Genomic DNA, 16,181 nt, shown 5'->3' with positions numbered 1-16,181 from the left:
AAATGTAGCCCCAAACATGCCTTTCAAAAGCTCCACAAATGCCAATTACATTAAACGATATGAGAAAAGCAACAAAGTAATGTGCGTAATTAACAAAGCTAGAGATAGGGCCAGCCATTTAGTTTGAAGTACTTCCAAGAGAGATGTTAAAGCCAATGGCCAGACCAGATCTGGAAGAAATAAATTAACATGCTGGGTTAATATTTCAAGCTCCGTGGCAGTAAAAAGTGCATGTGGTGAGGGGAATCAAAGGTAAAAAAATCGCAGGGTACTATTTTGTTTGTTTGTTTGCCAAGGACACTTCAGCTTTTGCCGTTTAATATTCTTCATGGTATGCTAGAAAATATGCAAGAAGTCATAAAAGTATCAGCATTGCATCACCGGATTTCCTAAATTTATCTTTTCCCCACCTGTTAAATCTTAGCTCAAGGTCAAGAGAAACCACTACTTTGAGTGAACGAATTATGGGGCAGACACATTCACAAAAATACACTAGCAGTTCTCTTTTATCTTTAGCACTATGAACAACCACAGCTTAAAGATTCCTCTCACCATAGGACGTCTCTGAGAAACAAGTTCTGGTAGCTTGTTCAGAGAATGCCCTGAACATGGCTTTTGTTCCACAACAGGTTTTTTGCCCTCATAGCTAAGAACTGAGTAGCTGTCTGGTTTCAAATCTTAGATACCTGTCATTGGTTTAGCTCAGGCCATCACAAACTCCCAAGTTCCAGCAAGTACTGTGGCTTGAATCTTTTCCTGTACTCATCTGCTGGCAACTGTTTCCATCTGCTCCTTCTTGAATGGTTCTGCTTAGTCCCTAGGGAAGAGCAGGAAGATTGTCAACGCACTGAACTTGCTTGTTGGGATCTGGCTGCTCATGTTTTACCTGAATCTGTCATTTCACCTTGTCTGCTCTGTGGCCTTTTTTTCTGCAGTAAGAATTCTGAGTGCTGCTGTGCATCAAAAAAAAAACCAAAACTCACTATTCCTCAGATGTGGATGATGAAATATTATTCCTTCTTTTAAGTACAAATAATTATTATTAAAAAGAGATATGGAAAAGAATTATCTGTTCACTTAATCCTTACAGCTGCTATGTATGTAGTGATTCCTGCATGCATGTTTTGTAGCTGAAGCCACATATCCTTTATTATGTATTTGCTTTGTGGTGAGTGAAGGCATATGCCCTTCAAGCCCTCCAGAACCACAGCCATTACCTGGGGGCTTTATTTGTTTGGGGTTTTTTTCTTTCTGTGGTAAACCACACAATGTAGAAAGAGAAGGAAAATCAAAATCAACATCTATTTCCATGTCTTCTATTTTAGACACCAGCGCTTACATTTCCAGACTTGCAGCTGAACCTTTAGGAACTTTGGGTGATTGAGCAAGTGTCTACATAAGGCTCCTCTATTAATCTGTCCCATTGTTTTCTATGTACTTGTTAACTTGCTATCAAAAGACTAACATTAATTGCTCAGAGTGAGTTAAAAGATTTTACTTCTTCTTAACCAAGATGACTTGTTTTATATTTTTAGCTCTGAAAATTCTAATTCATATTTTGATATATCATCTCTAGCCTGATTTCTAACTGGACCAAATCCTCTTCAAATCTCTTAGGCCTTCAAACAGGTGTGGCTGAAAATGAAAACTTTTTTTTCTCCTTCCAAAGTACATCGAAGTACATCCCTAAATACAAGCAACGTTCTGCAGATCACAGTATCACAGTATGCTAGAGATTGGAAGGGACCTCGAAAGATCATCTAGTCCAATCCCCCTGCCGGAGCAGGAACACCTAGATAATGTTACACAGGAATGTGTCCAGGCGGGTTTTGAATGTCTCCAGGGAAGGAGACTCCACAACCTCCCTGGGCAGCCTGTTCCAGTGTTCCGTCACCCTCACTGAGAAGGAGTTTCTTCTCAAGTTTAAATGGAACCTCTTGTGTTCCAGTTTGTATACCCATTACCCCTTGTCCTATCATTGTTTGCCACTGAGTAGAGCCTGGCTCCATTCTCGTGACACTCCCCCTTTATATATTTATATACACTAATAAGGTCACCCTTCAGTCTCCTCTTCTCCAAACTATAGAGACCCAGCTCCCTCAGTCTTTCCTCATAAGGGAGATGCTCCACTCCTTTAATCATCTTTGTTGCCCTGCACTGGACTCTCTCCAGCAGCTCCCTGTCCTTCTTGAACTGAGGGGCCCAGAACTGGACACAATATTCCAGATGCGGTCTCACCAGGGCAGAGTAGAGGGGAAGCAGGACCTCTCTCGACCTACTAACCACCCCCCGTCTAATACACCCCAGGATGCCATTGGCCTTCTTAGCCACAAGGGCACAGTGTTGGCTCATGGTCATCCTGTCGTCCACTAGGACCCCCAGGTCCCTCTCCCCTACACTGCTCTCTAACAGGTCATTCCCCAGCCTATACTGGAACCTGGGGTTGTTCCTGCCCAGATGCAGGACTCTACACTTTCCCTTGTTATATTTCATCAAGTTACTCCCTGCCCAACTCTCCAGCCTGTCCAGGTCTCGCTGGATGGCAGCACAGCCTTCTGGCGTGTCAACCACTCCTCCCAGCTTAGTGTCATCAGCAGACTTGCTGATAGTACACTCAATTCCCCCATCTAAATCGTTGATGAATATATTAAATAATACTGGTCCCAGTACTGACCCTTGAGGCACTCCACTAGTTACAGGCCTCCAACTAGACTCCACCCCATAGACTACAACTCTCTGGCTTCTCTCCTTCAGCCAGTTCACAGTCCACCTCACTACCTGATCATCCAGACCACACTTCTTCAATTCAGCTGTGAGGATGCTGTGGGAGACTGTGTCAAATGCTTTGCTGAAGTCAAGGTAGACCACATCCACCGCTCTGCCATCATCCATCCACCGTGTTATTTCCTCATAAAAGGCTAAGAGATTGATTAAGCATGATTTCCCCTTGGTGAAGCCATGTTGACTGCCCCTCATAACCCTCTTATCCTTGATATGCCTTAAGATGGCACCAAGGATAAGGTGTTCCATCACTTTCCCAGGGATGGAGGTGAGGCTGACCGGTCCATAGTTACCCGGGTCCTCCTTCTTGCCCTTTTTGAAGACGAGTGACATTTGCTTTCCTCCAGTCCTCAGGCACCTCTCCCATTTCCCAAGACTTGGTAAAGATGATGGAGAGTGGTCTCGCAATGACTTCTGCCAGTTCCCTCAGCACCCGCGGGTGCATCCCATCCGGACCCATGGATTTATGGATGTCCAGATTGCTCAACTGGTCTCTAACCTATTCCTCATCGACTAAGGCAAACCGCTCCGTCGACCTGACTTCATCTAAGGTCTTGGGGGTACAGGGCTCTTCAGGACTGCCTGCAGCAGAGTAGACAGAGACAAAGAAGGCATTCAGTAATTCTGCCATCTCTGTATCTTCTGTCACCAGGGCACCCATCCCGTTCATCAGTGGGCCTACATTGCCTCTGGTGTTAGTTTTGTCTGCCATGTATTTGAAAAAGCTCTTTTTGCTGTCCTTGACCCTTCTCTCCAGGTTTAATTCTAAGGATGCCTTAGTCCTCCTAGCTGCCTTCCTACATCCTCTAGCAGCAGCCTTATATTCCTCCCAAGTGGCCAGCCCCTCCTTCCATGACCTGTAAACTCTCCTCTTCCACTTGAGCATACCCAGCATTTCCCTATTTAGCCACACAGGTCTCCTGGCCCTCTTCCTTGACTTCCTACGTGTCGGGATGCTCCGATCTTGAGCTCGGAAAAAGCAATCCTTGAATGCCAACCGTCTTGGGCCCCTTTACCTTCAAACAGCCTTGCCCATGGGATTTCCCCCAGCAATTGCTTGAAAAGGCCAAAGTTTGCCCTGCTAAAGTCCAGGGTTGCAATTCTACTTGCTATTCTACTGGTCCTACCACACAAGATCCTGAATTCCACCACCTCGTGGTCGCTGCAACCAAGGCAGCCCTCAACCCTTACTGCTTCGACCAGACCCTCCTTGTTAGTGAGGATGAGATCCAGCAGCGCTCCTCTCCTGGTTGGCTCATCCACCATTTGCAGGAGGAAGTTATCATCCATACACTGTTATCATCCATACACTGATCCTCCTCAGTTTTAGACTGGGGAGGGGAGAAATAGTAAGACAGGCAATATAACATAACACTGAAACAAAGCTGAGGAAGAATCCATTATCAATCCAAATGCAATCATCTGGATTTCTTCCTAACTAGAATTATATGTATTTGTGGATATATAGGAAAACCGCCTCCTAAGCATACATTCAGGAAAACTGACAGTACTTTCATTGACCTCCCACATCACCTTTTTTGTGGTGCACTGTCCTTTTCAGAATACATCTCTCTGCCTGGATTATGCAGTGATCAAACTGGGCTACAGAAGCACAGCACCACTGTAGTACTTCTGAATAGAGACTTGTCATATCCTGAAGGTTCTTAAGGGCTTTGGCCTGATAAAGCAAATAAGAAGCTAAAATACTTCTAAATATATAACAGAGAATGCAATCTTTTTCTCTGCTTTTTAACGGGCAGGATGCCTATGAGCTAGAGAGTAATTTTAAAGGAACCTGTAGAAGTGTATTTCAGATTTTATTGCGGTCTGAAAAATTCCATAGAAAGAAGGCCTTTATTGTGGTTTTGAGAGCTCTGCACCCCTTTTCTCTCACGTCTTTGCAGGAAAGACAATAAACGTGCTATTGGGGGCTCTCTTATATGGAAGGAATCCACGCAAAAGCACAGAAAAGTCTAGTTGTGGAAGAGAACAGAACATATCTGAAGTAAGATACACTTACGATTTCTTCTTGGCCAACTCTAAACATCTTGTGCTACTTCAATCTTTCTCTGCTTCCTCATTATTCCCAACCCCTTCTATTTCTGGAATACCTAGAGGCAAGAAGTACAACTGCAAAACCTGGCAGAATCCACAGATGAATCAGACTGAACCAGTAAACAATGACTAAAAGCTCAGTGTCTGAGGAACAAGCATATCACTGTGCTTCTTAAGCTAAACCGTTTAAATACAAACATGCTGCAAATCCTATATGTTAGCAGCATTCCCAGCCACAGTCTGGAGGGCAGGTACACTTTTGTACAGAAGGCCTTCCCAGGTCCTGGAAACTGGGTAGAGCATCTTCCAGTTCCCTGGAGAGCATAGGCCATTCATTGTATCTCGGAAATGGAAGGCTGAGGACAAGCTAATAGAGGTGCCATTCTTTCACTACTTGCCTGGATGTAGCCCTCAACACCTCATTTAACTGGAACAAAAGGCTGCTGTTACTATTGAGCCACAGGCCCAGGCACAAGCCAGGATCAGGAAATCTGAGTTCCCAGCACCTGGCCCAAGATTTGCATCAGAAAGTGGATTCCATTCATTCACACTTACATTGCATAAGTCCTGGTTATTGACAAAAGAAAGATAGCAGATTTAATCCTTAGTAGTAATTATTAAACTAGCATCACTGGAACTATTATACTTTATATCTCTTCACATGGAGCATACAAATAATTACTTCAACAGGATTAAATGTCATATTTCATGGGACTGGCTGCATAAATATTTACAAAGCTAGAGAACACCAAAGAGTTACTGATTCATGTCAAATATTGAGAAGCTGGGTTAATCAAGGGATTTAAGCAATGCTTTAAACCTTTGAGTCAGCATTATTGAGACTTATTTGAACTACTCTTACCTCTCAACATCCAAAGTTTTACAAACCATTTATAACAATAATGATTTACAGGCTATTTTCCCATCTGCTTGTCTGGGAACATTTCAGTCACTAGTGCAAACTCAGAGTAGGCTGGAGAAGTAATAACAGCTGTGGAAAGTGAATCATTCAACAAGAATAAAGTTCTCATTTCAGTTAAAAAAATAAAAGAAAGAAAAGTTCTAATTATTTTTTTGTAGGAAATGTTTTAATTATTTTTTTATGTGCTTAAATGAAAAAGAGATACTTGAGGTGCTGAGAACTGCATGCCTTGTTCAAGAAATGACTAGCACCTCCTGCTCTGTACTCTGTATGTAGTATATGTGAAATGCATATGTCTGATCTATGTGTTTGTGTCTGTTGCTATGTTCATGCACCTGCAGATTGGCTGAGATTTTAAAAACATAGTGACAGCATTAGTAAAGCTTTGTTTTCAGAAAAAAAGCTGACTTGGTCATTCTCAGAAAGTCAAGGTCATTTTAGGACTCCCCCAAACAAATAATCTAATAAAATAAAGCCAAATCATTAGTCATTTCTGAAACTCTAGAGTACATGGTAGGAGTTCAATAGGTCAGAGCTGTGTGTGCTCCTTTACTCTCTTACAAACGCAGATTTACAGCCTTCAGAATGACTGCAATTAGCTCATAGTAACATGTATTTAGCAGCTTCCCTAAGCATGTTTTTTTGTTATGTGTTGACATGAATCTTCCAACAGTCTAAATTGAATTTTCCTTGTCAGCAGCTGCTTGTGGTGCTAGATCACACCTAGGTCAGCAGGAAGGTGACAAGAGACAAATCTATACCCTTCCTATAACTAGATTGTAACAAAGTGGTACATTAACCAAGCTGTATGCCTAATTTCAGTTACTTACAGTAGATTTTTCTGTGATTTAGCCCCATAATTTCTTGAGGAACAATTATTTCTGTTTTGGGGAATGCCTTGTCAAAGACAAATCCTGACACTTTTACTACAGCCTTGACTAGAATACCATTTCTGTAGGTCCAAAAACTCACACTGTTTCAGATCAGTGTACGTACTCCAAGAGAAGCGGGACCCAGACCAGCTACATGCTGGATTCAAGCAGGTGCTGGGTGTAAGACAGACAGCTCAACAGCTGTTTGTAGTGCTTACTGTCCCTCTTGCCAGGAAGGAGCAATCTTTTCTTTCTGTACAGGAAAGGCAGTTTCCCTACAAGAAACCTTCATAGTCCTTTAGCAAGCAGCAGAACAATTCTGCCAACACCTTGCCTTGCTCAGGTGCACCAATCTAGTCATCACATTTACTCAGCTCCAACTCCCATAAAATTTCAGCAAAACCAAGCATATTCAGATGGGAGCTTCTTAGTGGAGTAAAGACCAATGATAATCACTAACATACTTCCATTTTTTTTCCAGTGCAACTTCCATTTATCACAGTTTGATATGCATCTGTGTAACACTGATATTTCTACACCAGTACTATTTCTGAGGGATTATAAAGGATTTGCAAAACAAAAAGAACCTTCACTCACAAATGTTAGCCCAGTGCAAATGGATGGAGAACAAAATGCAGCCCAGCAGACAGAGCATAGTAAATGTTTCTCAGCTCACAGCAAAGCCATGCAACAGTTGAAGAACATACATAAAAATGAAGGAGATATTCAAGCAAAACTTAGGTAATTAAGAAAAAAAACCCTAGCTAGATCTAGATTAAAGTTCAGGAACTAGAATTCAGTTATCACTTCTGCTGCTCTAGCTGCTCTCATTAAAAACAGCATGACTTCTTTGAATCAGGCTTTGGGCTACACAGCCCTTGAGACCTGCAGCACTTCTGTGACTCCCTCAATCAACTTTAAGCACCAACAATTTTCTCCTCTATTCTCATTCTTTCAATGGAAGGCTTTTGTCCCACTATTGACAGTTCTAAGGGGTAAATCTAACCTTTCAGAAAAGTAATATAATCTATGCAACTGCAGCTTGCTTTTTTTTCTAAATGATTTTCAAGGACAAAATGAGTACATTGTACCCTGAAATGCACCTCAACTTCCCATTTGAAGACCTCAAACCAAATGATTTACGTGAATCAATATTAACAGATAGAGCAATTCACAGCATGATGTAATCTAAAACTGATAAAGAACTGCACTGAAATACTGTTAAGTTGTCATGAATTTGATACAAGAGAGCACAGGCTGAATTCTAGCATTCAAGCATTGCAAAAGTGGTGTTCCAGCGGTAGCTGCCTTTTGTTTTGAGATTGTAACTGTTACAAATAGGTCTCTCCCTCTCACCTTCCTCCAGCTTTAAAACATTTTGGATGTGCTCCCCAGTTGCACGCAAAGTCACAGGTTCTCCGAACATCTCTTGTCCCTCTTTATGCTGTTGCATTTGTTAGGATTGAGCAACAAGTTTTACATAATAACCCTTTTCTTTGAATATAAACTGGATGATGAATTCAGACCTAGGTTTAAATTTCAGGAGTGAATGGTTCATTAGTTGTCACCTTTGTTGGTATCCTCACTAGAAACCTCAGTAAATGAAAGGCTAAAGTGGTGTGCAGAATGAGATAATCTTGGTATACTAGTGAAGCCTCAAAACCTACAACAAAGCTTCCCTATGCGCTTTCTGTGCCTATACAACAGTCTGTGATTTTGATCTGTTAATCCAGCATCTTCCATAAGCGGTAAAATGTCTTCATAGGAAAAAAAAATCACTCCAAAGTTACAAGTTACTAAATTTAGGAATATTAGGGAATATACACTCAGTCATCTCCCACACTGAGAAGAAAGCTCCTTGGGAGTTAGATTAGAAATCACTGCAGTTCTTAGCTAAAGCAGTAAGCAGAGAGCAGGGGGATTAACAAATGAATAGCAAGTGAACCCACAAGCTATTTTTTTCTTTGCAGACATAATTTAGACTTCTGTCTGAAAGACAACCTACCTTTCATTGTATATTATTACTCTGAAGCATAAGGCAACAAAGGTGATCCCAGGAAACCAGATACAGAGGTGAAAGAAGGACTTACTCTTCCTGTGTCATCAGAACACAGGAGAGAGTGGAGTGACCTAACATGACTGATAAAATTAGTAAGAGGACTCACTTTGTTTTTCTGCTACGCAGTAGTTTAGAAACTAAAATAGATCTATGGCTTAAAGCTATTCTTTCACTGTCATCATTAAAAGTGTTGACTTAGAAGAACAGCTAAGGTTATAAGTAGACCCAATGACTCTAACAGGACTGCTAAAAGTGCATATATACTCTCCTGGGTAGTAGCTGTGCAACTGGCCTCTCTGAAAGCTCCCACAAAGGAGGCCTTTAGAAAGGCCTTTCTAAACTCTACAGCTTGTGCCAGGTTTTGGTCAGCCCAGCTCAAGGTGGATGATCATCAAAATCTCTCACCAGTTGTGAGAATTAGCTTAGGAGATAAGATGTAATTCCAAGGCCAATGTTTTCCAATACATTTAAGAATTTCTAATAACATCACTTGCTGCTGCTGCACCAGAATCCTTTTTCAGACTGTGAACTATTGGAACAACCTACCAACTCCACGCCTCCCACAGAGGTGTCCAAGAACTACTGCTTGGTTTAATTCTTTTTAGCAAGTAAAACTTAGTAAGCTTAGAGCTTCTATCGTTGTGAATGTGACCAGAAAGATCCACTGGCCTAGGATTTACATGTCCTTAAATCTCTTTCCTGGGTCACCTGCTTTCCTCAGCCTTCATAACTTAAAATGACAATAGATATCACAGAAAAAAAGTAGATAACCCCTGGACTTACACATTGGCCTTCGCATTAAGTCTTTCCTGCTTAACTTCCCTTCCCAATGTAGAGAAGACACTCATCAGGGAAGTACAGAAAAGACTGCTCAGTTCATTGATAAGGGATCTAACCTTTTAGTCATTCTTTAATTTCATTCATTCTTTAACTCCACTGAAGTCAATGGCATTGCATGAGTGACCAAAAGCATGGTCTTGCCTCTTCAAGTTACTGTATTGTGTCTAAGTCTAAAAGCATAGAGGAGACACACAGCTATGCTGAAACCAAAAAGACTGAACATGGGTTATGGCTGACTGGGGCAAGCTAATCTGTACATTCAGCTCACGTACACGGGGGGTATGTATCCATTATAGCCTTGGAATTCTTTGCAGAGTGAGGGGAGATCCTTCGGCATCCCAGCACATGAAGATGGAAGCTTATAGCTTAAGATATCAAATCTGCTTAAGCAGATTCTGCAACCAAAAAGAATCTTTAAAAATGTCAACTATAAACCAGAAAAAAAATAGTTGTAATATTGTTATTTTTCCATAGGACTAAGGGAGTAGAAGTACCACTATACAGTTTGGGATTAACCAAACTTCTGTGAAAACTTTTTACCCATAAATTAGATCTTTGAAAATTATTTGGTGTGTTTTGTCTACCATAGTCCAAACATTAGCAATTATGGATTATTTTTTTTTTTTTTAACTAAACCAGAATTTTATGTCACTGTATGGCAGGCTTAAAGCAAAACTTTGCTGATACACAGCACCTGCTGGGCTGACTTAAAATATTCGTTATGTATAAATCAGGAACTGCCTATCTGGTGGTATCAACTACCACTAACTAATTAAACAAATGCAAATCATGCTGTAATCTACAGTGCAAAACAGTCTTTGTATCTTCCGGTGCAGTTATGCTGTGTCAGGATCCTTGTTTAATAAGTATATTATTTTTCTAACATGCTCCTCTCTCAAACCTCAAGGTAAGCTTCAAACACAAAGTTATCTTTCATTTTCCACATCAAAATAATGTATGAATTTCATATTTCAATTTGTATTTCTAAGAGAGCTTCCCATTTCAGCAGCTGTCTTGCTCTGGATCTCACAGTTTCTGTTTGATGATCAGTCTCTGCCCTGAGGCCCTCTCACATGTTTTGAACTATCCAACTCTTCCATGCCTACCAACTGCTCCTTTATCAATTACAGCCTTAGTATGTTCAAAGAAACCTCACAGGTCACTTAAGCATGGCCTTCTCACCCAAGCCTGTGAAAACTATCTTTAAACAAGCTTGCTGGTTTTAACATATACTTTCAGATGACTTCTAAGGTCCTGTATTATGGCGTGGATAAGTCACTGATGTGGAATAAGGCAATACAGAAGGCAGGAGCTGACAACCTGGGAAATAGCCTCTACAGCTGTGGATGTGACATGAAGGACACATTGGCCTAGGATTCACAAGTCCTTAAAATTCTTTCCTGGGTCACCTGCCTTCCTCAGCCTTTGTAACTCTCAGAACCTACCCTACAGTGCTTTCCTGTTGATCCTTAGATCTGTTACTATCAGAAGTAGTACTTACTACGATTACAAATAATGTTCACTTGTGTTATTTCTGTCAATGAGTCATCATTCTCTTTTCCTTTCTTAATACCAGGCTTGAGTTCACAGACCTGCCCTCACTTCCCTTTCTGCCCTCTGTCTGGCAGTTCTCAAGGATTTTAGATAGCATTTCTGTGCTTGTGATTCTCATATTTCCCCCTCTGTCATCAACCTTTCTGCCTCTGCCTGGCATCTCTTCCTGGAGATTTTGTCATCAATATATGCTTGCTGAGGTACAAGGTTGTGTTGGTTTAGCTTCACTTTCCCTTTTCTCCTTCACTACTGGCAGCAATAACATACCCCATTTCCACTATCCCCCCTCCCTTTCCCATGAGTCACACACATATCCTGGGCCTTCATTCTACCCCTCCAGCTTCAAGACCAATCATCGTTTTCATAGGCAAATCTGCTGTTTAGGCCTCTTTGGTATATCCTACCACAACTACTGCAAAGTTCTTTTCTCTATACTCCAAACATAAAATGCTCCTTTGCAACCTGAGGAAGATCAAACACCTCTCACAAACCTGACCACGTCACTTACTCCTTAGCAGCCCTCCACTTGTTTTTCACCTACTGTCCTACTTCAAGGCCCAACCTAACTGCATTCCCCCAGTCTACTCCTCTTCTGTTGAGACCCGTGTTGTCCCCACCACTTCTGCACTCCAGCAGTATTTCTCAACCACATACCCTTCAATCATTTCTCCACCTCATCCACTTACGGTGACACAACCTCCCATGATTCATCGACAAAGGCTCGGCTTTCCAGGCTCTTTCATAAGCCCACTCATCCTCAGATGGTGTCAGCAAATAAAACACAGAACATGTCTACATACCTCTGTTACTTCCCTTCCACGCTACCATCTCCCTGATGCTCTTCAAGCTACTTGCAAGGCAGGAACAGGTTTTCTGTAGATGTGAAACTGCTCTTGGCACTCCTTATGAACTAATGAGAATAAAAAAGAATAAACAACATGAACACAAATCACAAACCCCTACCTACCAAGCCAGGTTTTAGGGAAGAAACAAGTGAACAGTAGGAAAAATGGAAGAAAAGATGGATAAAAAGAGCAGGTGTGTGGGACCACGTAAAAGCACGATGCAGTAGGCCATTCAAACCCCATCCCTGCTCATGGTGGGAGGAATTTGTGTCTAGGGGGATGCTGAATTTTGCCCTTCAGTGAATCCAGTTCAGGAAGGACGACAACAGCCATGACTGACTTCAACAGTGCTAGACAGGGCTACTCCAAGCAGGGCACCACGGGCAAACCCAGCGCTTCCCGACGGGGATCTTAACTCGGTGCGACCATCGCGCCGCTGAGAGGAAGAGGCCGGTTACTCAGGACGTAAGCGGAGGGCGCCCTTGCTCCAGCCAGGGGTACTGGAGCAAGGGAGCCCAGTCCCGGCACCGGTACGGAAGTACTCGAGCTGGCGGCCGAGGGGCCGCTGGGGTCGGGGAGGCGGCGCCGCCGGCGCTAGGACCTGTGGAGCTGCGGCGGGGCGGGAGCAGCGCGCCTGCGCGGCGCTGCCCGGAGAGCGGGCGAGCTGCACCGAGCCCCCCGCCGGCAGCGCGCTCCACCCGGCCGCAGGGGCGGAGGCGGCTCGGCGGGAGGGCGGTGCGCGGCGCTGTCCGTTCAGCACCGGCGGGAGCTCCCGCCCTGCTCCGCCCCGCCCCGCACCGCCCGGGAGGGCGCGGGCACAGCCCCGCCGTACCCCCGCGGCGGCTGCAGCGGCACCCGCGCCCCGAGCATCTGCGGGCAGCGCCGGCGCCGCGATTTTCCTCCCTTTTTATTTTTCCGTGTTTTTTTCCCCCTGTGCTGTTGGCCACGTCCAACCAGGGAAGGGCCCTCCCCCTCCGGCACGTCCCCGCGCCCCGGCACCGCAGCGCCCGCGCTCCCGGAGCATGGCCCCCCCTGCCCCTGCCCCTCCGCCGCGGCTGCTGCAGCTGCCGCGGCCCCCGAGCGCCTGACTTCAGACGACGGCGGTGCAGCATCGGGAGCCGCCGTCAGCGGCTGCCCCTCGGAGCGGCTACAGGAGAGCCGAGCTCGCGAGCCTGGATCGGGGCTCGGCTTAGGCAGTGACTGCCGCCGAGCAGCCGTCCCCTTACGGGCTTGCTGCCTGCCGTGCTTGCTTGGATGATTCTGCGACATGCCTAATAAGAGACGAGATGGGCCAGGGCGACGAGAGCGACCGCATTGTGATCAACGTGGGAGGGACTAGGCACCAGACCTACCGCAGCACCCTACGCACCCTGCCCGGCACGCGGCTGGCCTGGATCGCTGAACCCGATGCCCACAGCCACTTCGACTATGACCCCCGCACGGATGAGTTTTTCTTTGACCGGCACCCAGGCGTCTTTGCCCACATCCTGAATTACTACCGCACTGGCAAGCTGCACTGCCCCGCGGACGTGTGCGGGCCCCTGTATGAGGAGGAGCTGGCCTTCTGGGGCATTGATGAAACCGATGTGGAGCCCTGCTGTTGGATGACCTACCGGCAGCACCGTGACGCCGAAGAGGCTCTGGACAGCTTTGGTGGGGCACCCCTGGATAGCAGTGCTGAGGACGGAGACATAGATGGCACCGGAGACTCTGGTGATGGTGAAGAGGAGCTGGAGATGACAAAACGCCTAGCACTTAGTGACTCCCCAGATGGCAGGTCTGGGGGCTTCTGGAGACGGTGGCAGCCCCGCATTTGGGCGCTCTTTGAGGATCCCTACTCCTCCAGATATGCAAGGGTAAGCTATGCAATCAGCATGCTCATCAAAACACTCGAACCTCCCTTCACCCCCACTTCCTCCCAGCATCATCAGGGTTATCTCTGCTGTCACAGCTGAGCAGCCATCCATGTGTGTGGCCATATATAAATCAGGCATGGGTCATGGGGACATAACCCATGCTCTCAAGCAGGCCCCATGCATGCGGCACGAGTGGACACCAAGGCGTGAACTCGTACACATATGTGGGCTTCAGGAGAGCCTTATTTTCTAACAGGCTCCTAAAAATCCAAAAAGCCAGGGGCAGGGTCCCATTCATGGACCAGGGAAATCTCCATTACACCAGGTAATTTCCCTCCCTGCACAGATTTTTACAGTCAGTCATCCCCCAGTAAAGACAGACACCTTGTCTCCCCTTTACAAGATGGAGAAAGGATCATGGGAGCAGGCATCCCCTGGGCAACCAGGGGATTTGGAGAGTTTCTCAGCCTGGACTGGAAAGGGAGCCTGTTCCTTTCTCTTTTCTCATACATACCAAGTTAAATATTTATGATCATGCTTCTCTGAGAATGGGTAATTCAGTTGTTCACTTTCCTCCTCACTCTTTTCCCTTGTGGGAAATGCAGAGTATTAATCAGAGGAGGAGGTTCATTCATGTAGAAGGGACACTGTGTTTGACGGTTTCTTGCCTGGCTACTGAAGGACAACTCCTCCCCTCCTCAGCCTGCAGTTGTTTTGGAAAGTGAATGCACACTGGTGCAGTTCACAGCATAGCTGTGGGTAAAGATGGTCTTTAACAGTCACCCAACTCCTGTAAGTAGGTACCTGTCATGCTATTACATATGAGGAAAATTACATTAATTAGGGCCCGATTCTGCTTCTGAAGTCTAAAGTAAAGCAAACCTTTACTTCGGGAACAGCAGCAGGATTCACCCCCAAGGTAACCATATTGATAAGCAAGAAAACAGATAGGATAGTGCCTTTGCGAAGAAATTGGTTTGTGTAGATTTTACTCCTCTTTTAAACATACCTTTGTTATGGCATAACTGCTGCCAGACCTCAGTAGGGATGAGTGATGCTTCGGTGTGGGAGGATGATCAGTGTTCCTGAGGAGTATCAAAGAAGTGAGATCAGATTAGGGAGCAAATTGGACAGACAGAGGAAAGAGAAGTGGAAATGCAGAGAGCAAGGACAGGGGAGCTGGTTGTGTATGAATGGGTGGTGGAATAGCACTGCTGGAGGTTTGAGGTCTGAGCAGAGATCTTCAGCTGGGAGCCGCTAGGTCTGCACAATGAATGAATGGGGAAAGCTGGACCAGAGCCTGGAGTTATATCTTGGTGCATTTCTACAGATTCTTGTTTGCATACCCTTTGGAGACTTCCTCCCTGAACAAAGAAGTTAATATTTTAAATGAATTCCTTTAAACAGCATAGGGGATAAAAGAATAATAAAATATTTACCATGAGATGAAAGGTTGATGCTGTTGAATTGCAGCTTTCAAATCCCTGATTTCTGCCAAGGGAGCATGGAAACTGAGGGAAGGCTGGAGGGTATCCTTCAAAAGGCTTAGTTAGCTTCCTTTAATCAAGCCCAATGTTAGCAGGCATTGATTTGAATAGCAGATCTCTGGTGTCCAGGAATCTGTTGGTAAAACACATTTCAAGTCAAAGCAGTGTGCTTTTCCAGGATTTTCTGAAATGGTCCAAAAGGCAAAGGGATAATGTTGTGCCAATGAAAAGAACACAGAGGCTAAAAACCCTTCTGCTTGGAAGCACTGTGGAATTTTAGGTTGGAGGATAAAATCTATAACCAATATTAAGAGTCTTTGTGATGTACAAGCTGGAATTCTAGGAGGATATAAAATCCATTTGCTAATTCTTTATGGGTATTTTCATTTAGGAGCAGGCATTTTATAAAGTGATTTGGTTTGTGTTTTTTTTCTCACAGTGGATGTTACACTGTTTATTCACAATTACATGTGTGTACCTGGTAGAATTCAACCCTTGATTTACCTTTAACTTGTTCTTTCCTTAAAGTATCATTAAACTAGAGAAATATGAATTCTGGTCAAAGTTGAAGTGTATTCTGAATATTTCATGGCTTAAATATGATTCTTTAACTTGTATCTATGGAGACGTAGGCCTATATGCATTAATATTTTGCATGAAGGAAGATGGCTTTCATCATCAACACATGCATATACTGTCCATTAAGAAGACATTATAAGACGCTTAACATTTTCTAATAAAAGCCATATGTTATGGTTATGGATGTAAAAAGAGATGGGAGGTTGATTTATGCTCCTGTAACCTAACAGAGACATTGCAAAAAGACCTCAAACTCAAAGTAGCTGATTTACAGTAAAATAATTGATTGTATCGTTAATAAGTGCATGGTAAATTGAAGCAATCATAAGTA

General features: G+C 44.1%; 1 protein-coding gene and 1 long non-coding RNA gene across 7 annotated transcripts in view; one reads left to right on the top strand and one right to left on the bottom strand.

The window, feature by feature from the left end:
- Window positions 1–664: 664 nt before the first annotated feature.
- LOC130603978 (uncharacterized) lies at window positions 665–12,618 on the bottom strand. Its single transcript, XR_008973331.1, has 3 exons — window positions 12,530–12,618; window positions 11,884–11,993; window positions 665–817 (listed from the first exon to the last, which is right to left on the bottom strand). It is a non-coding gene; the product is annotated as an uncharacterized LOC130603978 (long non-coding RNA).
- Window positions 12,619–13,099: 481 nt separating this feature from the next.
- Window positions 13,100–16,181, top strand: part of KCNC1 (potassium voltage-gated channel subfamily C member 1) — a 124,998-nt gene continuing 121,916 nt past the window's right edge. For all 6 annotated transcript variants that reach the window (XM_057418144.1, XM_057418140.1, XM_057418145.1 and 3 more), the window contains exon 1: window positions 13,100–13,784. In XM_057418144.1, the coding sequence (XP_057274127.1) occupies window positions 13,215–13,784 (570 nt within the window). In that variant the 5' untranslated portion in view covers window positions 13,100–13,214. The remainder of the gene's footprint in view (window positions 13,785–16,181) is intronic.

This window comes from Pezoporus wallicus, unplaced genomic scaffold, assembly GCF_028554395.1.
Source record: "Pezoporus wallicus isolate ANWC-B61680 ecotype Strahan unplaced genomic scaffold, APGP_CSIRO_Pwel_v1 contig_2025, whole genome shotgun sequence".
NCBI lineage: Eukaryota > Metazoa > Chordata > Aves > Psittaciformes > Psittacidae > Pezoporus > Pezoporus wallicus.
Note: the sequence above shows the minus strand (reverse complement) of the source record. Positions and strands in the feature narration are given on the sequence as shown.